The sequence below is a fragment of the Artemia sp. Qi Xiang Cuo genome, chromosome 2, assembly GCF_049724085.1.
Source record: "Artemia sp. Qi Xiang Cuo chromosome 2, ASM4972408v1, whole genome shotgun sequence".
In the NCBI taxonomy this organism is placed as follows: Eukaryota; Metazoa; Arthropoda; class Branchiopoda; order Anostraca; family Artemiidae; genus Artemia; species Artemia sp. Qi Xiang Cuo.
Genome location: NC_142795.1, coordinates 39,591,630 through 39,616,397, shown reverse-complemented (window position 1 = coordinate 39,616,397; position 24,768 = coordinate 39,591,630). Strand labels below are relative to the sequence as shown.

Here is a 24,768-nt window from a genome sequence, read left to right as displayed (position 1 = left end):
AATATGATTCTTCGAGTGTAACCTGGTATAAGAAAGAGAAATTATGCCATTAAGCTGAAAAAAAATATTTTCAGTGTTTAATGATCTAAATCTGTAGAACCGCTACCCTTTTATTACTTTTTTTTAATTCTTAATTCATGCTAGATCCTAACATTTAAATTTTTTTTTTTTTTTTTTTTATGTTAACACGCACACTGAGATAGATATATACAGAGATAAGAGAGAGAGAGAGGGATACAGAGAGAGAAGATACAATTTTTCTTACGCTATCACGGAGAGATGTGACTGGTTCCATGAGTACATCAGCTTCATGGGATGGGGGTATGGTTTGCATGTTGAGTGTGGTAGTTGACCAGTTGACAGTTCGTTGGTGTATGATGGGTCCGGGTGGTTGTGTTATCTTGTTGTGAGTGTTGGATATAGGAATTGACCAGTTGACAGTTGGTTGGTGTATGATTGGTCCGGGTGGTTGTGTTATCTTGTTGTGAGTGTTGGATGTAGGAATTGACCAGTTGACAGTTGGTTGGTGTACGATGGGTCCGGATGGTTGTGACATATTGCTGTGGATGCTGGATGGGGGAGCTGGATAGTTGGCTATTGGGTGGTTTACGGTTAATGTTGATGCTATCAATGGTTTCGGCCAACGACCATGTTGTATAACTGTCGGTCTGCTGACGACTGGTGTAGCTTCTCTCCTTCTTAATGGGTAGGGGTAGCTCTGGAAAATCCTAAAAAAAAAAGTTTGATTTTCATGAAAAAAATCATGAAAGAGAACCATCAGTCCTCATCAAAAGTATGCACAAGAATAAGTTTTTAAAATTTAAATTTAAATTGAAAGTGTCATTCTATTTTTCTGATATGATTTAGAGATGTAAAAAAAAAGTAATAAAAAAACTTTCAGAAAAAAAAGAAAAAAAAGTTTCAGAAAAAAAAGTTAAAAAAAAAATGTCAGAAAAAAAAAAAATTGGTCACTAAAAACATTATTTTTCTAATAGTAAAAGTCGCAACACATATCTATATCATTCCCATTTTGAAGTTGGAAAATATCAAATATGACATTTTTATGTTTTAAGTGTGTTTCATGACAGTCTGAGATGAAAAAAAAGTTGAAAAGTTAAGTTATAAGAAAAAAAAATTGGTCACTACAAACATTATTTTTCTAATAGTAAAAGTTGCGACACACATATCTATATCATTCCCATTTTTAAGTTGGAAAATATCAAATATGAAATTTTTATGTTTTAAGTGTGTTTCATGACATTCTAAGAGATGTAAAAAAAAGTTAAAAAAAGTTAAAAAAAAAGAAAAAAAAAGTGTATGTGTGTGGGGGGGGGGGGTTGGAGGGGGAGGTTGGAGGGTGGGATGGAGGGAGGGGGGGGTTGGAGGGAGGGGGGGGTGGACGATTGTGGCACTTTGGGCCGGTGGGGAACGAATGTCTGGAACTTTGGGCTGGAATGAAAAATAGGTATGATTTAACTCATGTGCTAAGCTCGCAAGCCATTAAAATACAGTGTTTACATACTTTTTCTTTCTTGTTTTGATATTGCCCTTTACCGACCTCTGGAGATCCAGGTTCAATAAATATTTAACAATCTGTTAACTAAAATAGGGTCTGTATAAATTCTAGTAGAATTAATTTCTTTACCCAATATGAATATAATAGAATAACTTACTTCTTGCGTGTACCTTTCGTCAATATTCCTTTTATTTGAATGCATCATTATATCTCAAATGTCAATGTTGAACTGAGGAAATAACTGATTGTCAGAGTTTTTATATCCGTATTCAAGGTCAAACATAAGTCAACCACGCCTAACAAATTAAATTACAAAAAGAATTTCACAATTTCTAACAAAGGAAACATTACGCACTTTGAACACAGATCAACACGAATTTTCACGGTGGTTGAATTCCGGTCATTACACTGTCTGCTTGTATGGCGGGAGCACTGTCCGCTACTTATCATTATAGCTATATGGTGGGACTGTCCGCTACTTATCATTATAGCTATATGGGGAGACACCCCCGTACCTTTAATTGTATCAATACTACTGAAATAAGAACATCCACGTTTAAAATACATCTGATTTTATTAATAACATTCGATTTTTTAATTAAGTTGGGTTTTAGTTTTCAGAAATAAGAAAATCCACGTTTAAAATACATCTGATTTTATTAATAGAGTTGGGTTTTAATTTTCAGAAATAAGAACATCCACGTTTAAAATACATCTGATTTTATTAATAATATTTTACTTTTTAATAAATTTTAGTTATAGTGTTCAGAAATAAGAACATCCATGTCTAAAATACATCTGATTAAATGAATAATATTCGATCTTTTAATAAAGCTAAGCTTTGATGCTTAGAAACAAAAACGTCCAAAACTAAAATACATCCGATCTTACCAATAATATTCGATTTTTTAATAAAGTCAGCTTTTAGTTATCTGGAATACGAACATACACTTCTAAACTAAATCTTATTTTATTCATAAAGTTGGGTTTTAGTTTCCGGGAATAGGATCATTTACGCTAAAAATACATCTGATTTTACTGATAATATTTGGTTTTTGATAAAGTTGGGTTTTAGTTTTCAGAAATAAGAACCGTTTAAAATACATCTTATTTTATTAATAAAATTTGATTTTTCTTTAATAAATTTGGGTTTTAGTTTTCATAAATAAGAACATACACGTTTCAAATGAATCTGATTTTATTAATAATATTTAATTTTTTAATAAAGTTGGGTTTTAGTATTCAGAAATAAGAATATCATTGTTCTATAATTTCTGTCATAGAGCTGTCATATCATCACTTAGAATAGTTATTACTTTATTAATTTCGCCTTTATGCATACTCTGCTTTCTTCCTTGATATTGAGGGAGCTGAGTTAAAAGTTCGCAAAACCATTGCTTTTGATAAAATTGATATAGCTTCCTTTTGATAAAAGATATAGTAGAATGGCTTGCCGAAAAAATAAAAATACTACTAGTAATAACAACTCCCCGCAAAGTCCAGCAAGCTTAGCTTGACACAGGTACGGTTTATCAAGAAAATATTGAAGAGTGTTTAAAATATAGTATGAATGGCTTACAAAAACACTAAAATACTACTACTAGTTACCTGAGGTCGACACAGATACGTTTTATTAGGAAAATATTTGAAAATGATTAAGATATAGTAGAATGGCGTAACCGTGTCATAAGTCATATCATATCCAAGTGTCAAAACTGACCTATGTAAAAATAATGTCATAATAGACAATGAAACTGCAAGTAAAATAAAAAGGACATTGATGGGTAATATCACTAAGGGGATTAAAGATGAATGAGAAAAAACAAAGCATCAGCAAACGTTACTGTTATCGTCATGGGCTTATAACAGATGCAGTTCATGAAGCCAGTATTATCGTCAGTAAAATGTATGACGAGGTTGCTAAACGTTGTGTATACCTCCCCCCTCTCCATAAAAAATGGAAATGTTTGACATCTGATAAGAAAACATTATGAAGTATTTTATGAGTTGATTTAAGATGTTCATTTTTTATGATGATATTCAACATGCAATTATTTCAATAAAAATATTTTATTGTAGTACTCTGTCTTGTCTCCACTATTTTTATGGTACGCTATCAACTCCGGTGGAACTTCAGAATCGAAGTATAGCTTTTTTTATCTTCTACACAAAAAATTATTAGGGTTAAGAAAAGTTGGCGTGGTGTTGTATGTGTGTTTGTGTGTGTGTGCTTCTTTGTGTGTATGCGTTTGTGTGTGTGTGTTTTGTGCATGTGTGTGTGTTTTTTGTGTGTGAGTGTGTTTTTGTGTGTGTGTGTTTTTTGTGTCTGCGTTTTTTGTGTGTGTGTTCGTGTGTGTCTTTTGTGTGTGTGTGTTTTTGTGTGTTTGTTTGTGTGAGTTTTTATGGGTGTTTGTGTTTGTATGTGTGTGTGTGTTTTTTTGTGTGTTTATTTGTGTGTTTTTGCGTGTTTTTGTGTGGGTGTGTATGTGTGTGTGTGTGTTTGTTTGTGTGTGTTTTGTGTGTGTGTGTGTGTTTGTGTTTTTTGTGTGTGTGTGCGTGTGTGTTTGTGTGTGTGTGTGTTTGTTTTAATTTGTGTTTGTGTTTTTTTTTTTTTTTGTGTGTGTGTTTTTGTGTGTGTGTGTGTTTTTGTGTGTGTGTTTTTGTGTGTGTGTGTGTTTTTGTGTATGTGTTTGTGTGTGTGTGTGTGTTTGTATGTTTGTGTTGGTGTTTTTGTGTGTGTGTGTGTGTGTTTTTTTGTGTGAATGTGTGTTTTTGTATGTAGTGTGTGTGTGTGTTTGTGTGTGTTTTTGTGTGTGTGTGTGGGTCTTTGTTTTTGTATTTGTGTGTTTTTGTGTTTGTTTGTGTGTTTGGGTGTTCTTTTGTGTTTTTGTGTGTTTTTGTTTGTGTGTGTGTGTGTTTTATGTGTGTTTGTTTTTATGTGTGTGTGTGTTTGTGTGTTTTTGTGTGCGTGTGTCAGTTTTTGTGTGTGTGTATTTTTGTGTGTTTGTGTGTTCGTGTATGTGCGTTTGTGTGTGTGTGTTTTGTGTGTGTGTGTTTCTGTGTGTGTGTGTTTTTGTGTGAGTGTGTCTGTTTTTGTATGTGTGTATTTTTGTGTATGTTTGTTTTTGTGTGTTTCTTTTTTTATTTTTGTGTGTTTGTGTGTGTGTGTGTTTTTGTGTGTGTGTGTCAGTTTTTGTGTGTGTGTGTTTTTGTTTGTGTGTTTGTGTGTTTTGTGTGTGTTTGTATTTTATGTGTGTGGGTTTCTGTGTGTGTGTGTTTTTGTGTGCGTGTGTCTGTTTTTGTGTGTGTGTTTTTTGATTGTGTCTTCGTGTGTGCATGCGTTTGTTTTTGTTTGTCTGTGTTTTTGTTTTTGTGTGTGTATGTTTTTGTGTGTTTGAGAGGGTGTGTGTGTGTGTGTTTGTGTGTGTGTTTGTGTGTGTGTGTTTTTTTTTGTTTGTGTTTTTTTTTGTGTGTGTTCTTGTTTGCGTGTGTGTCTTTCAAACGTTAGAAGACGCTTACAATGATGATGACGGGTGTTTTAGGGTTGCTAGAGAATGGTTGTAATATCGTACTGTGGCGTGAATCGTTTGCGAAGACTTGACTGAATGGGTTGAAGTTAACCTTTTAACAAGAAATTTCTGAAAAGTGTTTTGGAGAAAATGGGGCGATATCAGAGGGGTGTCACAGAGCAGTAATAGTATGGAATTGTGGGGTGAAATGCTTATAGTATAAAACACTAGCAAAGAAAGGGGGTGAGTTCTCTGTTTTGGTAAATATAGTGTTTAATGCGATTCTTTAGTTTATTTTCGGAGTGAAAAAGGTTGAAAATATCCTAGGGGTGGGAAAGTGGTACCAAATGGATGATGGAGGGGATTGGAGTCATGAGGGGGTGGTGCCAGTGTGAAAACAGTGTCGCAGCGCCATTTCGCTCGGGGCCCATAAGTATACTTTTTAAAGGTTTGGGTATCTACTATTCTCGCAAGATTACCCCCTTAACTTCCAACCTCTCCCGTTAGGTGTCATTGCTAAAGATGAATATCGTTATTTACGCGGTACCCTTGTGTGTGCCCGTGATCGGGGATTTACCATGGGCTCCTGGAGTCTACTTTGTGACATATGAAGGCGTCATCTAGGTTAGACCTGGTCACGGAAATCCTGGGAATCTTCCAGAAAAAACATGCCAAAAATGGGTAGGAATCTTGGCACTAATGGAGCAAATAATAGAACACCTGGAATCCCGGGAAGCCTGCCTGGGGTTGGAATCTTGCCAGCTGGAAACAGGGGTCCCGTAGGAATGTTGTCAGGGGTGCTGTGACGTCAAAGGGTTGGGTTTAAAATCCGGGGGAGGGGTATGCGTTTGAAATCCCATGTTAATTTCCTAGGGATACATTTGAAGTCCCCTATTATTATCCTATTATTGCTACTTTTTAAATTATCTCGAGTGGGACCATTTTTTAACCTCCTTTATCGCCTAACTAAAGTCCGGATTCCGTCCCCTCGGAATGAGTAGACACTGACCAATCTCCCCGGCAGCGTGCGGGGTGTTTTTTCTATTTCTCGAAATAGAATTTCCCTTTGCACGTTTTGATATTTTTGCTGAAAAATGCCCCCCCCTGGGTTGCATGAGGGCTGAGACAAAGGGAGGTTATGTAAAAATCGAGGGTTCTGTTGAAGGTGGATTCAGTTAAAGGGGTTCAGTTGCATGGTTATAAACATGGGCTTGGGTTGCAAAAACTTGAATCACAGGATTTAAAGGCATAATTTTAATAGGAACTGCCTGAAAGATGTCATGGGGGAGACGTGTCGATGTCAGAGGGGTGATGTATACCATCCCTAATTTACCAAGGTAGTATGCATTGTCATTGACTAGTATACTCTAGAGCTTAAAGATAAGGTGGGAGGCGTTAGATGAATTTTTAACTTGGAGGGGGGGGGAATCTAAAAATTACTCAAAACGCCGTATTTTGTTAAAAATTATTCAAAGATGTCTCTTAATATGCTTTAAATGTATCAGTAATATCAGCTCGCCCAGGGGCGGGGGGGGGGGCCTGGTGTCATATGGCCGAAATGGCCTGGTGGCCTGGAGTGTTTTGTGGGGCATCATGATAGGCTTGGGATGCAAAAACTTGAATCACAGGGATTTAAAGGTATAATTTTTAATAGGAAATGCCTGAAAAATGTCTTGGGGGAGATGCAAAGATATCAGAAGGGAAGTCAATTAATGTCACTCTTGTAGGCACTGTCATTAACTAGTATACTCTAGAGCTTAAAAGTTAAGGTGGAGGCATTAAAGAATTTTTACCGTGGTGGGGGGGAACTAACAATTACTCAAAAACGCTGTATTTTGTTAAAAGTCCTTCAAGATATCTCTTAATATGGTTTAAATTTATGAGTAATATCAGCTCGCCCAGGGACGGGGGACTTTTGCCAAATGGATTATGGAGGGGGCGATGAAATGGTGGTGTGGAGTCTTTTGTGGGGCATCATGATAGGTTTGGGTTGCAAAAACTCGCATCACAGGGATTTAAAGCTGTAATTTTTAATAGGAAATGCCTGAAAAATGTCTTGGGGGAGATATAGCGATGTCAGGGGGTGTTGTGTACCATCCATAATTTACCAAGGTGGTATGCATTGTCATTGACTAGTATACTCTAGAGCTTAAAAGATAAGGCGGGAGGTGTCAAATTAATTTTTTAATGGAGGAGGGTGAAAATCTAACAATTACTCAAAAACGCCGTATTTCCTTAAAAGTCCTTCAAAGATATCTCTTAATATGCTTTAAATGTATCAGTAATATCAGCTCACCCAGGGGCAGGGGACTGGTGCCAAATGGATTATGAAGGGGGGGTGATGCCATGACGGTTTGGAGTTTTTTGTGGGGTATCTTGATAGGTTTGGGTTGCAAAAACTCGAATTACAGGGATTTAAAGGTGTAATTTTTAACAAGAAATGTCTTGAAGAATCGTCTCGGAGGTGATGATGTGTAGTCAAGTGGGGGGGGGGTGGCAATCAAGTAAGATTGTCTCCGAAAAATCAATACCCCCCGCTTCGTGTCGAATGTTGCAGGTGCATGGAAAAACAATGCTGCTTGCTATGGAACACCATTAGTAGTGTGTTATATCGACATTCTAACGGGAGTGACGTCCGACCTATAGTTTCCAAGAATTCTAAACTAGATTTACGCTATAGCCTTATGATGAAAATCTAACAGAGCTTCTATTGCGTCACGATGGGAATTAAGAAACTAAAAATCGATAATCTAACGGAGCTTCGAATGTGTCATGATGGGAATTGTATTTTTCATAAGGTTTCCTGGGAATTTTAAATGTATAAGTGCGTTGTTGTCGATACACAAAGAAACCTTCAGAAATTACTTGACATTTTAGACGATTATTTGGATAGGAAAAAGTTAGAACTTAATGTGGATAAAACCGTAGTGTTAGTATTCCGTAAATGTGGCAGACTTGAGAAGGATGTCAAAATTAGTTTTAAGGCTAGAAGGGTTATATTAGTTGAGGAATGGTCATATTTAGGTGCTACGCTTAAGGCGAAAGGAAATGTATTTAGTAGCCATATGAAAAGAAGGATCGAAAAAGGTAAGGCATGTTGTAATATGGTACTAAGAAGTCAGCTCAGGGATATTAAACATATCAAAGTAGCTAAAGAGGTTTTCAGGGCTAAAATCTTAGGTATAATGCCCTATGGTTCTGAGGTTTGGGGGGTATGTGAAGGGAGATAAGCTAGAAATAGTGCAATTAGGATATTATAAGTGGTGTCTAGGGATAATTAAGAACACAAGTAGTGCGGTAGTTAGAGCTGATATAGGTTTTATTTCTTTAAGAAGTCGTAGGCTAATTAACATGGTTAGGCTTTGGGAAAAATTTTAGTGATGCCTTGGGTTCGTGAGATGAAAACGGCTTTATTTAGAAATTTTGAAGGGCAGCTCAGGTAGGGGGTTGACCGTACCAAATTAAGAGTGTCTTATATCAGTGTGGACTAAGCCATTTGTGGGGGAATGGTTTAGGGCCCGAGGATATGGGGGGGGGGGGTCAAGTAAGTAGATTAATTGGAGAGTATTTTACAGGACCGAGAAATTCCCATCATGACATATTCTAAGCTCCGTTAGATTATCGATTTTTGTTTCTTAATTCCCATCATGACACAATTGAAGCTGTGTTAGATTTTCATCATAAGGCTATTTCGTAAATCTAGTTTAGAATTCTTAGAAAACATAGGTCTGACGTCACTTCCGTTAGAATGTCAATATAGCACACTACTAACACCTGCGATGTCAAGGGGGTTGTGTTATTTACTGAAAGTATTTCTTGGAACGAAATATTGGAAAGGGATTCATGGACGAGTTGATTAAGGCGCAGTTCTAATGGAAGGAAAATGACCTTTTGAGTCCTGGTGGGATCAAAGAAGTATGAAAAAAAGAAAGAAAAAAAAGCATTGTATGTTTTGGGTGAAAAAATTAAATGTAAAAAAAAGTATTTTGTGACAGTGATGCGCAATCATTACGTTACAAGCGAGGATTCCCCCACAGGTTCCTGACGTTAGATTACATAAAATTGCGTCAAGCATATTAGACCTGTCCGTTTGAAATGGGCTAAGTCTTATGACTTCATTGGAGTCCAGAGGGGTTTGTCGTGACCATATTGCGTAATTGTGACGGCTTGAGGGGTTGGTAGCTCCACTTATCTAACCCTTTGCGGCGTGACGTCAGATGGCATGCGCTTGAAATACACAGGGGTTCTTCGCGTGACGGAACAGGGGCCCGGTCGGAATCTTGCCAGCGGACCGCATTGTACAGGTGTGAGGGATTCCCCTTGTTAATTGAACTTGTGTATTATCCCGACCATACTCCAATGAATTATATTGTGTCATAGCTCCTGGGAATTTTGCCTAGAAACAGGAATCTGGTAGAAACAGCTGACCGCATTGTACAGGTGCGAGGGTGTGTCGTGTGACGTCAGAGAGATGCCTTTAAAATTCACTACTAATTTCCCTATCTCTGCCGTGATGTCAGAGAGCTCCCGTGGGAATGTTGCCAGCTAGAAACAGGGCTCTGACGGGAATCTTGCCAGGGGTGGGAATCTTGCCAGGGCTATCATAGAAATTTTGATAGGGGTGTTGTGATGTCACAGGGTATGTTGCAGAAATTCAATGGGAAAGGGAGGGCATGTTGTAAAAACTAGGGAGGGCATGTTTGGACATGTATAGGAGGAAAACCACGTGGGAATTTTGCCAGGGGTGGTAATCTTGCTAGCCGTTAACAGGTGCAAGAGGGTAGGAGCTTCACTTATACACCCCATATTGGCGTCATAGAAACTCAATGCTAATTCCCTATGGGCGTCATAGAACCAATGGAGGGGATACTACTTATATCACACTGGCATTTGTAGGGGGTTTCTTTATTTGAAGTGTTTGTTAATAATCGATATTAAATTAAATAAAATAAAAAAATAGTTTCAAGTACACAGTGGCAGAAAGTGGCAAAACTTTCAGGGAGACCTGAAACAAAATATGTTCAATAATTCTCTACTCTCTCTCACAAGTTAAAATTTACTGTTCACTTGCCTCCCCTCTCCTCCAAAATGCTGAAATGTTTAAACTTTATCTCCCAAGCCGTTCCCAAGATATTGCAGATATGCTGTTTAACGGTCTATTAACGCATTGTGTCTTTTAAAATACATCACTAGTTAGACATGGAAATATTTTTTTTATTCTACCCTCTTCTCCAATTTATAACTCAGCGTCCACAAAGCCTCTCCCCCTCAGTACCTTTAAAAAGTTTTGACTTGATACCTTAAGGTGTTCCCGAGAGATTGCAGATCCGCCATTTTGATAAGCTGGCAACACATAGTGTCTTTTAATTTACTTCCATGAATACCTTGGTCTCGATTTTTCTTTTGTTGGATAATCTTCTTGGACCTACGCGACATTACACCGCAGTTTCTTTGAACTTGTATAGCATTTTTGTGTAGTTTTAAAAGCCATACTGGATTTTGTCTGGAACTTGTACTAAACAACAACAATTGCTGGTTAAATATTCTTATATCAGAGGAGAATATTAAACCTTGGTTTATACGTGCATTTTAGGTTTTATTAATATTTGATGTCTCCTTTTTTATGTGTCTTATTAAATATATTTGCTAAATTTCCTAAGTAAAAGCAACTTATTTACATCTTTACTCTTTTAGGAAGTTTTCCGTTATTGGATGACTCTTGGAGTCAAAGCATTCAATATTGGACCAATTCATGAATACTCAATGAACTTGTTTACTGAAAAATATTGTCTTAAGGAAAGAACCCATGGTTGCATGCGAGTTTTGGGAGGAAAAGAGCTTATATCATATTTGCACGAGAACGATATGTATATTTCTTTTCTCTCTTTTCCTTTTTTTTAATTCGGTCCTAAAAAAGAAAATTTTTTTAGTAGGAGCTTTGGGATGTCGAAAAAGCTGTATATAAAATAATTTTGGGCCTCACTTTGATTAGGTTGTCTGATACAAACTGTCCTTTGTAGGAAGCTAAAAATCAAGTACTAATGTAACTGTCAATGTGCACTTATTTTTCTCAGGTCCAAAGTTCATAGACTTGAGTCACTGTTATTCTGTGTAATTAGAATGTTTCTTGCAACACTACAGATAAGGTAGAAGTTGCTCAGTCTTGACGAATTTTTTAGAAAGTGTCAAGAACTTTTATTTTTGTTCTGGTCTATTTCTTTATGTATGTTTGTGCCTTTATGATCTGTTTCTTTCTGGCCTATACCTTTTTTCAAAGGACAAATTACTGAACAGTGGAAACATGGACAACATTTCTTTACTGGAAAGTGCCTTCATGTGTGTTTTTTTTATAATAAATGCATCGTTATACAGAAACAGGCTAAGCAATTAAAATTTTCAAGAGGGATTCTTTAAGGTTGAAATTATACATTTTGTAATAATTTATAGATTTATAAAGGTTTTAGTAAGTATCCAAAATTTGCAACATTTTTATACACGGGATTCAATCTACTGTAAGATGAAATTGCTGTTTGACCGTGTTTTTACCAATACCTTGCTGAGTAGATTGCATCATCGAGTCGCTTGGTAACCAAGGTTGCCACCAGACCAAAAATTTCGTAACGTCCAAACTCTTAAAAACGTAACTTTTTCGTAACTTTTCATAGGGAAGTTTCTTTTCAAGGCAGGGTGCCTTGATTTTGCTATCAAGAGCGGTATTTAAAGGAGGGAGGGGACATTTATTGCCTGTATAATTTGAAACATATATTTTTACGTAATCTCATTAAAAATCCTCCCTCCAACTTTTAAAAAGTGCCTAAAAGTATATAATAATAACAATTCATGCTTCTTTACCTTCAGGAAATTCCTAGTTATTCAACTGTAAGTGCTGCTTCCAGTTTACCTGCACAACAAAAAGACATGAGCAATTCCGAGTGACAGAGTTTTTGTTTTGTTTTTATTTTATCGAACAAAAAATATTTCAATCGTGGTCTTCAGTTCTTATTCGAAACAGCAGTTATTTTACATAAAATGCATTTTTCGTTTTGTAATTTGAATCGTAAGTCCCAGCCAAAAGAAAGCAAGACATAAGATAGGAGTTAGCACAAGTCAAACCCAATAGATCTATCCTAAAGCTGTTTTGATGGGTCTCACAAGTCCAGGCACGTGAAGATAATTTTTAGGAGAGTATGTCAAACAATAAAAAAAACAAAAAAAACAAATTTTAAAAATGAACTAAAAAGCAGATAATTATTTTTTCAATAATATATTAATATAAACGAAAAAGAGGGGCACAAAAAGCATTGGGTTTTATATAACATAAACACCAAATTTACCTAGGTTTTAAATGCATAAACAGAAAAAGTCGATGAGTTGAGGAAAACAAATGAAAAATATCAAATTATGCAAAAACGAATTGATTTTTTGCCCTGAATTTTCACTTATATTAATAGAATCTGGAAAAAATTTCAATATTTTAATTTTTAATTAAAAAAATATAATGTTTCATCCAAGATTACAACCTAAGTTAACACAGCCTCGGGAAGTTCTCATACCGTTGTGCTATACTGATAAAAGTGGGAAGTAACTGAACATTCGGAAGTGGTTGAAAAATAGTTCACAAATAAAAAAAAAAAATTGTGTGACAAAGAAAAAATAGAAGATGGAACAAAAAGATCAGTGAGTTAATAAAAATGAACTGGAAATGATTTAATTAAAAAAATTAGGGGGGATAATAAAAAACCTATAATTTAATAAAGAAATGCCGAGAAATTCGAAGAAATTGACATTTTCAGGGGGCTGGGGCCCCAGTCCAGCCTGCGTGGTCCCTATGAATCAGTTTTTCAGTAAACTGTAAGCCTACCATATACCGATACAAGACTATTTATCTTCTTCATAAAAATGGGCATTAGTCTAGTTGTCTTTTTCTAAAGCCAAATATTTAGTGATTGTCCTTTTCTGAAGAAAACATGCTTAACACACAAGTAGTACCATTAAATTCTTTATTTTTTACTATTTTCAAATATCGTGGCCCCTTTTCTGAAAATTCACCCACCCCCCTGATGGTCCGGGATATAGCCCTAGGAATATATCAAAGAAGAATCAACCAATAAAATTCTTACTTTACAATATGAAAGAACACGAAAGAATACAACAAGAAAGAATGCAATCACAAGATTTGACACAAAGATATAGTGTATATATACAGTTATATATGGGACCTCAGATGGGGAGGGGGGCATAATGTCAAAAAAGTGACCATGATATTTGGAAAATGTCTAGCATAAAATTGAAAATTTCGGCTCAAATAACCCACCCCCCTCCTCAATGCTTAGATATAACAAAAAAATGGTTAATTTTTACAATTTCATATATTCTGTCAATATCAGCTGTTCAGAATACCATATAAAAAGAGCAAGTTTTGTATATAACCTGAAATTATGCTCAACCAATCAGAAGGGGGGAGGTTGTTACGGCTATACACAATATATATATATATATATATATATATATATATATATATATATATATATATATATATATATATATATATATATATATATATATATATATATATATATATATATATATATATATATATATATATATATATATATATATATATATATATATATATATATATATATATATATATATATATATATATATATATATAAAATCGGTACTTGTCAATTAGCTTGTACACACGCAATATGTACAAGCTAATTTGTCACTACATTCATATCTCTTGTGAGAAAAAAAGCTAATTTGATTAATCAACAGTATCATCTTCATAATTGTAAAATGAACCGTATTTTGCCCAAGTCGATGCGACCTTCACTTCACTTAAAAGCACGTGATGAAAGGAACTTTATGGTAAGTAAAGGTTCTAGTAATTTAGATCTTATTATTGGCGCCTGCAAAAGCAAGTGTTACCGATTAGATCCTGACATTTTATAACTACAATAAAACATACTTTGTAGGCAATCTCATACTGATTTTCTTCAAATTGAGGCTATTTCTGACAATTCTTTTCAGTTTTATATTAGGTTTTGTCGACAAAGACTTTTTGGGAAACTGAACCATTTGAAGTTGAAAAAACTCTCTAATAATCTACCTGTTGTCCCAAATGTGTATCCTGGTCCTGCTGTGACAAATTTCTGCTAAATGCCCCTTACAAAAGAGTAAAATCAGATTCTTTCAATAGGATTAAAATTTTAGATAGCCCCTTCGAAAATACTTTGTAGTGAAATAATCGCAAACACAGAGGGGGCTTTTCATGGCTCTCGTGCAGATATTGGACAGATTACTGAGATTAGAACAAAATTTGTTGAAACTTTATTGGATATGCTTTCTGTTAATAATCGAAATTAAAAATTTTTTAGTAAAATGAACACTTGGTCTTACACGCACTACATAAAGATCGTTCCAGGATTATTACGAAAGCCGATAAAGCCAATACTGTTGTTGTATTAGATTCAGATGATTACGACAAAAAAGTCAGATAAATTTTAAATGACTCTAACACATACGAACAATTAGCTACCGATCCTACAGAAAATATTGTACAGGAAGTCCGAAAAGAGCTTTCTTATCCAAAAGGAACAGGTGAAATTATAGATCAGCTTTAAGAAAGGTTTTACCCACGCGGATGCACGTCCGCTCTCTTTTATGGTATTCCTGAAGTTCATAATCCGGGTAATCCACTTCGACCCATTGTTTCTTCTTTTAATTCTCCTACACCAAAAATTGGGAAATTCTTATCAGTGATATTTCGCCTACTAATTCAGGCTCAAAAAACCCATATTAAAAATTTCACTGATTTTGTTTCCAAGGTAAAGCAAGTTTTGGTTAAACTAAATACAAGAATTGGCAGTTTTGATGCAGATTCAATGTATACCAATTGTGATATTCAAAAGTCAGAACTGCTTTTGGAGCGAAAACTCAATTCTAACCAATCTATATCGGGACATTCTACTTTTTTAAAACAGACATTTCTTTACCTTACAGCCCTTTGTAACAGAATTACTTTTTACTTTCATTATAGAGGCATTTTTTATAGACAGAAATATGGGCTCTCCATGGGTGCCCCCCTTTCTCCAATACAGGCTGATATTTTTATGGAAGACCTTGAAGAAAGGGCAATTTTGCAAAGTTCTTGTAAACCTGAATTTTGGGTTTGTTTTAATGATGACATTTTATATTTATGGGAGCATGGTGACGAGTCTCTGGGTTCTTTTCTTCACTTGCTCAACTCCTTGGATTCAAAACTGAAATTTACTTAGGAATCAGAGATAGAGAGGCGTCTTCCTTTCTTAGATGTTCTGGTGCACCGAAATGATTCATGTTTCGAGTTTAGTGTCTATAGAAAACCCACACAAAATTACCGTTACTTAAGTTATTCCTCAAATCATTATCCTGCTGTGAAAAGAGGAGTTGTCACTTCTCTAGTTGATAGAGCATTGAAAGTTTGTTCAACACGTTTCTTCGATTTAGAGCTCAACCCCCTTAGAGATATTTTATTTGGGAATGGTTATCCAATTAGTTTAATAAATTCTGTAATTGCAAAATGCATTAAAAGATTATCAGATAGTTCCACAGAAAACACAAATCAAAGGGAAAATTCAGTTTTTCTTCGTCTCCCATATCTTAAAGGGATTTCAGACCACATTTCAAAAAATCTAAGGAAAAATAACATTTACACTTATTATAGACACAGAAAAACTATTAGGTCCAAAATTTATCAAGGTAAAGACCCCGTCCTGATAGGTGAAAACTCCGGTGTCTATATGATTCCTTGTTCGTGTGGTCTTTGATATATCGGAAAGACTAATAAGCGACTAAAGAATGGATTAATTCAGCACTCTAGTTCAATTAATAATACACTTAAAAAGCGGAAAAAACCAGAAAATTTTTACTCTGCTCTTGCAAAGCACCTTTTTGAAAAACCAGACCATACTATTTTGTTTAATCAAGCTAGTCTTATTTCACATGACAAAGGTATTTTCCAGGACTACAGAAAAGCTGTTGAAATTTATAAATAACAACATTTAGGTCTAACTTTAAACAGAGATTCCGGTGATTTAAGAATAAACGAGTCATATTTTGGTTTTCTCAAAAGAGAAGCCGATACATTAGTAATCCCCGACATAAACCTTGAACCACTTTCTCAGTCATCTAATCAAACACGTAAACAAACCCTTAGGTATCAAAGGGTGTCTGCACGAAATGAATTAATTAAAATCCGAAATCAAATTATATAGTTCTCCAACTTATTTAATTGCTGGTTCGTTTTGTTTTTTCGAGTGAATGAATTGTTTCCGTCTCTTTGTCAGTTGTTCGCTAGTATCCGTCGATGGCAGTTCATATTTTTTTGGGATTTTGTGCAAATCGCGGATATTGGCGAATAACTCGCTTTTATGGTTTTTAGGTAGTTGGTTTTAATTCTTTTAATTTTTGGCTTTTATTGATGCATCGTTTCGTTTCGCGCTGAAGAAGAGAGGCGTTTGTCCTATCGAAATATTCGCTTTGCTTTTTCAGTATCTTCATTTGGCCTATAAAAACCCCATTTATGCTCGTTTTTCTTTCTTTATGTGATATATATATATATATATATATATATATATATATATATATATATATATATATATATATATATATATATATATATATATATATATATATATATATATATATATATATATATATATATATATATATATATATATATATATATATATATATATATATATATAAATATATATATATATATATATAATCGGTACTTGTCAATTAGCTTGTACACACGCTTTTTCCTTTAGCATCTAAAGGAAACTAGTCAAACGGGTATCAGTCAATAGAGAATTGGATCGCAAAGCGTGGTTTGTCATTTCGTTCACAATATTCAAACTATTGTTTTTGGGGGTTTAGGGGGAAAAAAGTACCTAGGTTAGGTTACGTATTTAATGTATACTATGCTTTACCCCCCTCGACCCGCCTAATTTGCAAATATATAGCCAAAATTTGTTTCTAACCTATTATATTTTCATCATAATTTGTTTCATTTCATTAGCATTTACCAAACTTGTCTTCTTGCGTGTATACCAGTTAATGGACAAGTACCATAGCATCTTATAATCACTTTTTTTAAAAACAATTACGAAGAAAATAGCTTGTATTATTATTTACCAGCTTTTATTACACATTTTCATTCCTGACTTCAGCTAGCTCCTTCTTCATATAATTTCAGTATGACTGTTGACGGAACAAGATTCAAACTCATCACTGATGAAATTGAAAGTTGGTGAGGTGACTAACTGACTATTGTCACTTGTCATTAAACAAATGATAATCATCTGCTCATGAGAGCGAATGTTATCCTAACTTACTATGCGAATAAGCGAAGTGGATGTATTTTCTCATCCTAATAACTGAGTGATTGTGTGATAAGATTAAATGACCGCGATGCGAAAGAATGTCGATACTCATGTCAGTGTAGTTAAAATGGGAACAGCAGATTTTTTCACGGGGGAAAAATAGATTACTCAGAAAATGTGAAACTTACTCTTATTCAAAAGCGTAACATAATTGTAACATAAATTCAAAAACGTAACAAAAATATAACATTTTTAGGACCGTAACGTAAAACGTACCGTTTTATTTGAAACGTACCAAAAATGGTGCGAACGTAACCTCGATGGCAACCCTGTTGTTAACCTACCTGAATTTCCAGTCAGTGAACGGAAGAATTCCTGAGATATGAAGAATCTGCACTTTCTCTGCCGAATTGATATTTTTCCTATTTTTCAGTATTGTTTTTGGACTGTGGGAAGTAAATGATCGGGATGTCCCTTCTCCCATTTTAACTTTTGATGGTACATTGGACTTCAGTGTCAACACGATTGCCAGAGAATATTTCGGATATCACTATTTAGGAAATGCTGTTATTCAAGCTTTGGTGTCCTGGGTAGATATAGCCCAGTCTTCGAAAATGCTTTGGATGGTAAATAGAAACGATAGTTTGGATTGTTTTGGAAGTCCAACAGTGACATATATTTGATGACTTATAAATAAACAATTGTCTGTATGATGAGCAAGAGTATATGTATGAAGCTTAACCCATAAAACTGTAAGAATCAGTTATTAAAAATTGCCGGTTTGCAAAATCGCCCCAAATTATGATATATTATTTTGCAGCAAAAAATCAGTCTAGTTAAGGGGCTGGAATTTCTCATATAGCAAATTTCCTATAATAATCTCCTTTTTTACTGTTCTATTTTTTTCTAATTTTTTTCATAATAAAGTGATTCTTGTAAGTGGATTTAAAACTCGGCTTTAAATCTGGACATCTTCTCTGACGCATCTTTTGACTAAATCTTTTTTTTTCTTTATTAAACACATTTTACTTATAGTGGCTAAAGATCGGATTCGATGTTCATTCATAAGTATTTGTTCGGTCAAAATGTAAATAGTTAACTTATATAAAACTTTGTTCAGTTGTAAAGTCATGAGTAGCCAGTATTCAGAAAATGTTGCCCGAAGAGACACCCTTATAAAAATGCAAAATTTATGGCCTTGATGTTCATTTTTGACAAATCAAATAACTCTCTTCCAAGAAATATTTTAAGAAGTACACCTAGACCGTACCCAAGATTTTTGCCGGGGAGGGGGGGGGGGGTACAAAAGAACATTTTTTCGGGGTAGGGGGGTTTACAAAAAAACTTTGAAAAACACATGAAAAATTTGTTTATATCCATTTTTATTACGTTTTAACGAGTCAGACAAAAATTTAAGGAGGGGGGGGTCAAACCACATACCCCATTGTATACGGCCTTGAGTGCACCTCTTCAGGGAGCATGATCATTCTCAAAGCATCGTTATCCGAAAATAAAACTTCTTGAACGCAAAAATTTGAATCTTAAGGGAATGGTAAACCAAACCCTTCCCGCTTAAAAAGAGCCCCGAATCAGACAGTTCGTGATAGTGAAGTGTATGCACAAAGCGACCCTTTTTGGTTGAAACAGAACCTCTTAAAAATAGAAATTGATTGTAGTATATATATAAGAAACCTGTTTTTTTATAGAATGTTAGAAAAGGGGCTAAACAACTCTTTGAAAATTGGGTTGATTTTAATACAACACATACCTTGAAATTCTGTATGTCCAACAATCCTACAACAAAAGTTTAAAGCTGCTAAAAGTTTAAAGTTTAAAATGCGAGGTTGATTATGTTTTCAGTAAGTCTTCTTCCGACAATTACTGAAAAAAGGACTCTTTGGAACGGAAATGTATGCTCATCCTACTATTAGACACTATGAGCCTCATAGTGTCCTTCTCAAGAAGCACAAGAGATCATGCAACAGTAAGGCGCCAATTTCACACATTTTTACCGCAAAACAAATAGTTCTTTTCCTAAAAGGGCCAAAATGCTTATGAGCATAAATTATGACAAAAGCCAATCGGCTTAGTATTTTTGAAATGCTGCTTAAATAGCCTCAGATATCTTGCAGAATAGTATCTTGGTCAACCTGATTTTTGGACATAGTTAAAAGAAGATGCTTAAACTCACCTGCGGCTATGGATATTTAGGTATCAATTCTTCACTTAAGCGATATTTTGACCAGTGCTTTGCCTTGTCATAAGGAAAAAAGCCTGATGATGACGTAGCAAAGGACCGATCAAAATATCAGTCAGTTGAAGCATTGATAGCTTTGGGTGAACCTAAATACCTTCTTCTAATTAAATAGCCTTCCAGTTTCAGAGATCATACTGGCGCTTGATGAATTCATCCCTGAACTTCTACGCAGTCAAGGAGGCACACTTGTGCCTCTATAAAGAGGCGACCCACCACAACGTTAAGCGATTTCAGGTCCTAGAGGTTGCAAAGAGACAACGTTGATTGCATTTTGTAGCCCAAGCTCAAACTAAGAAACGTGCAAATTTTCATCCTCCTCCGACTTTATGTTCATGGGGTAAACTGGGCCGGAAGTTTCGACCCTCCCACCACAGCCCCCCTTTAACGTTGTTCGATTGGGCTGAAATTTAAAGGGTAAGCTTTCCTATGGCCCGGGAGCTTATCCTCGAAATTTCAGCTCAATCCGATCACTCCTTCCTGTTCTGTTTTCAAAAAACCAAATATAGCCACTTAAAATTCATTTCTCTTTTTTTTTGTTATCCACGCCTACAGGCCACAGTTGGCAACTGATCCGGGTGAATGAGGACTCATTTGAAGCAGAATTCGACCAGTTAGGGCCTTTTGTTATTTTCAGACCGAAAAAATTATCCCCCGAATTTACATTTACGAAAAACCTCGTTTTCCTATAAGAGCCCGCTATAAGCGGGCTCTTATCGTTTTCCTATAAGAGCCCGCGAAAACACGGGCTCGTTTTCCTATAAGAGCCCGCAAGCCCGCAAGCTGTCAAATCAGCTAACAGTTAGTCAAGCAATAATAAGTAATAAACTGTACAAAAACGTGCATAAATTATTTGAAAAAAACTACTTTTTCTAAAGAGTTAAAGATGCTGTGTTACAAGGTCTAACATTAAAACGTACTGGGATTAGGAGGCACTGTTGGGGGGCTGCTGCCCCCCAAACCCCGCGCTTTTGCAGCCTTTAAATAAAAAAAAAGTTTTTTTAAACTGGAAGTAAGGAGCGACATTAAATCTTAAAACGAACAGAAATTATTCCGTATATGAAAGGGGCTGTGCCCTCCTCAACGCCTCGCTCTTTACGCTAAAGTTTGACTTTCTCACAACTCTTTTTTTAACAATAAAAACTTTAGCGTAAAGAGCGAGGCGTTGAGGAGGGCATAGCCCCTTTCATATACGGAATAATTTCTGTTCGTTTTAAGATTTAATGTCGCTCCTTACTTTCAGTTTAAAAACCTTTTTTTTAAGGCTGCGAAAGCAGGGGGTTTGGGGGGCGGCAGCCCCCCAACTGTGCCTCCTAATCCCTGTACGTTTTAAGGTTCGACCTTGTAACTCAGCCTCTTTAACTCTTTAGAAAACGTAGTTTTTTTCAAATAATTTATTAAAAAGAAATCGTTAATACAACCGTATATCCACAGAAACCAACGGCCATGCGATAGCACCTAGTTTCGCACCGGCTGTTGATTTGCATTGGTGCCATGGGGTTGGACTGAAGCCTCTAAAAGTGGAGTTTTATGCCCATATTTTAAACTCAACATGAGAGAGGTTTTTGATGAACAAGGTGGAAGGTTTCAATATATGAGACCTCTTCACTAGGAGGGATATATCTAGACTAAACTTGCAACACGGGTATTAAGGAGGGGATGGGATTTCCTTCTTGTTTCTGAAATGGTAGTTTTTAACGTGGAAACTCTAGTCTTCAAATCTTCCACCGTACCCCCCCCCCCCAAATTCTCCACAGGTTGTTTTTTAGATGGATAAAGTTAAAGTTACGCATGACTGCAGCACCATTTTGTAATTTAATCCATTTTGTAATTTAAGTGATTCAATTATTATCAAATATTGGACAATGGTCAATCATACATTTAAGGAATAATTTTTTTAAATATAAAGGAATAGAAGCCTGAGAAATCAGTTTTCGTGATCTTATTAAAAAGAATCTGGAAGGATATTAAAGAAAATGATATTAGCGCACAATACTTGGTAACCAACTAGTCTCCATTTAGAATTTTCAAATGTATTTCATACCACTTCAATGTTTCATTTCCTTAGTACAAGTGTAACAGTAATATCAAAGAAAAAATAATAAGTAACTTCATGGAAGGACAACCATTCATAGATTTGGGCTTTTTTTTTATACACATCAAGTGTATTGGTATTAACATGTCTTGTTTGGCACCCACTTTGTTTATACCAGATACAGTTTGACATCAAGTCTCAAGTAATTAGTTACCACAGTCCAGTGGTGATTAGATCCTTCTTTCGGTAACGAAGGATCTGAGTGCAAATTACGCAGTGGCAACGATAAAATTTAGAGAAAGAAATGTTTTTACAATTGTTTTTTGTACAAATATTTTTTTACAATATGAATTTTTCTATAGACAATCCCACCTCCTCTCATTGCTACTAATATCATTAAAATCTGAAGCAAATAAACATATATACGTACGACCTAAACTTATACAGAAAATAATTTGAAATTTTTACCATTTTAATTAATCATTTAGTTTAAGCAGTTAAAAACCACACAGATTTAATTTTGAGGTATTCTAAAACCAGTTTCTAAAGCCGTTTTTTTTACCGGTGTCCTTCTGCCTTCTATCATAGGATACTGTTTCCACGTTGGAAACAAAAACTACAAAAAAAATCAACAAAAATACTTCTCGTTCATTACAACATCCCTCTGTTTACCATAGGTTCTCTTCCTCCAAAATTCCTCTCAAATATTCGAAATTCACCCAAATAAAAACCTTGTCCTTACAGTACTTTAGACAAAAAAAATGCTTAGCAATAAAACTAGGGACTCACTGCCATTTTTAAACGTTTAATTATTTTCACAAAGTCTTTTCTATACGGTAAAAAAAATTAATAAAAATAATTAAGAACTCTACTATTTACACTAAAGTTTGACTATTCACCCCATTGCTTCAGAAAAAAAAAATCCCCAACAGGAGAGCAATGTGGTAAATTTTTTTTTCTTAATACTTTGAGAATAAAAGGGCTTATTTATTTACATTTGCTTTAAATGCAACAATTTCAAGTCCAAATGTTTTGAAAGGAAACCGGTATAGAAAGCGCTTGCAACTAAATACCAGCTACATTTGTTGCACTCTAAAATGCTTTCAGTAAAGCACAGTTCAAATTCAAGCGTAAAGAGTTGGAGGTTGCAGCCCTCCTCGTTTACAGTATTGTTTCTGCTTGTTCTTACATGATGTAAACCTTACTTTTATTAAACTGCTTTTAACATTTAATCACGGTTGCTCCTGGTCCACACAAAAATCAGTTCTTCAGCACTTGGTCGGTCCTATCTAAAACCTAAGATCTAGGAAGCGACTTGCCCACTCAAATATCGAATGCATTCAAATGTATCCTAATTAAGGAGAAATTGCTTGCTAAATACAAAATTGGAGCCAAAATTGGCGATCAGACGAAGGTGACAGTCCATTATTCTTTCAAGATTTGACCATTTGGTAACCCTTAGCATGGCTGGCAGATTTTTATTATGATAATCACTTGACTCTGATTATAATTAATATTTTATTTGAATTTGGGATATAGAATTTTAGATCATAAAACGAATAAATTTGAATTTGGAATTTGTCAGCAAAATTTTTATGTTTAGCTATTTCGTCTACATTTTTAGATGGGAAACGAGAACCATGGTAGAATTACTTCACATACTGGAAGACAAAGAGCTATCACTAATTATGTGCTTGACCTGCTCCTACCAGGAGGCCCTGCTATTTACTATGGAGAAGAACTTGGATTAAGAAACAACGAGGTAAGTGTTTTTGTAAGACTTAATTCACCTGCTGGTTCTTATTTATTTAAGCACTTAGAACCTTAGACATTTTTATTATAGAAAATATAATTTTTTAATAAATACTCTAATTCACCATATTAAGAGACAATGTTCTCAAGTAATTATATCTGAAAAAAAAAACATATCAAAATTATATTTCTATTTAGATGTTGAAGTGGCCAATCTACGGAAATAAGGGGGGGGAATGTATTTTTCAAAATCAAGGGCCAAGGGGTAAATATCGGGGGGCGTGGAGCAAGTAACCTCTATCTTCTCTCAATTGATGCCATTGAATATTACATCACCTTACTAAAGTCTAATTCTATCCATAACAATATTAAAAGGTCCAAAAATCTAAAATTTAATTTTTTGTTTATCATGAATTACTCATACATCAAGAACCACTTGTTTATCCATTTCTGGTGTGTCCAGTAGTTACGGTACTGATAGTTCTCTCTAGAGAAAAGAGATAAAATAAACAAATAACTGCTCAGCGTTTAATGTATCAACTCTTGGCTCTTAATTAGAAATAATAAACAAAACCAAAAATTTAGTCAAGATCCTGGATAGAGCTGAAGTAATAAACTTCACCTGGGTCACAAGTTTCAAGTAAGCGCATGCTTTAGGTCTCTCCTTTTTTTTAAGTTTCCGCTTGATTTAACTAGGCTGACTTTCAACTAAATCCAACTATGGGGAAACATAAATGCCAAATTTACCTTGAAGTAATACTCTTCTGAAGATACATTTTCATTTTACGAAAAAATACCAAAGTCCTGAAGCATTACCAGATTCCGATCACCATCTTTGTCTTGTGATTATTGTAAGTTTGAATGATAAAAGTTTCCACTCTTTAGATTACACGATTGGATCCATATCGTCATTTTATTGACTTCAAATTCCTTCCTCGTTCAAAATATGCTTGACTTTGCCTGTCCTCGATTTCTTCTTATTCGCTTTAAGCCACCTTACGTATGATTTGATAGCTGGATAATTTTCAGTCAAAATTTTGATATTTGCTTTGTTCTTGCTAAATTCGTTGATAATAAACCTAGATAGACTATGCTGTATAGTCCAAGTAGTTAACTTACCAGACCATAAGCGACTCCAATTCTTCTACCACATATATGTGCTACAGTTATACCAATGGTCAATTCGTAAGAAACTTGTGTTTTGAGTTATGTCTTGTGTAATTTTAGACTGCAGTTTTCAAGTTCAAGTTCAATATGGGTTTTAATTTAAAAGAAAACGTAAAAATACACTTAACACAATTCCTTGTGCATTGATGCACGTTTGGGCC

The 24,768-nt window shown here is 35.0% G+C and overlaps 1 protein-coding gene across 1 annotated transcript in view; it reads left to right on the top strand.

Moving 5' to 3' along the window:
* The window catches only part of LOC148955219 (amino acid transporter heavy chain SLC3A1-like), a 229,622-nt gene that overhangs the window by 172,273 nt on the left and 32,581 nt on the right, over window positions 1-24,768 (top strand). The window contains exons 5-7 of the mRNA XM_089108107.1: window positions 10,720-10,892; window positions 17,833-18,025; window positions 23,313-23,450. Coding sequence (XP_088964233.1) covers window positions 10,720-10,892; window positions 17,833-18,025; window positions 23,313-23,450 — 504 coding nt within the window. The remainder of the gene's footprint in view (window positions 1-10,719; window positions 10,893-17,832; window positions 18,026-23,312; window positions 23,451-24,768) is intronic.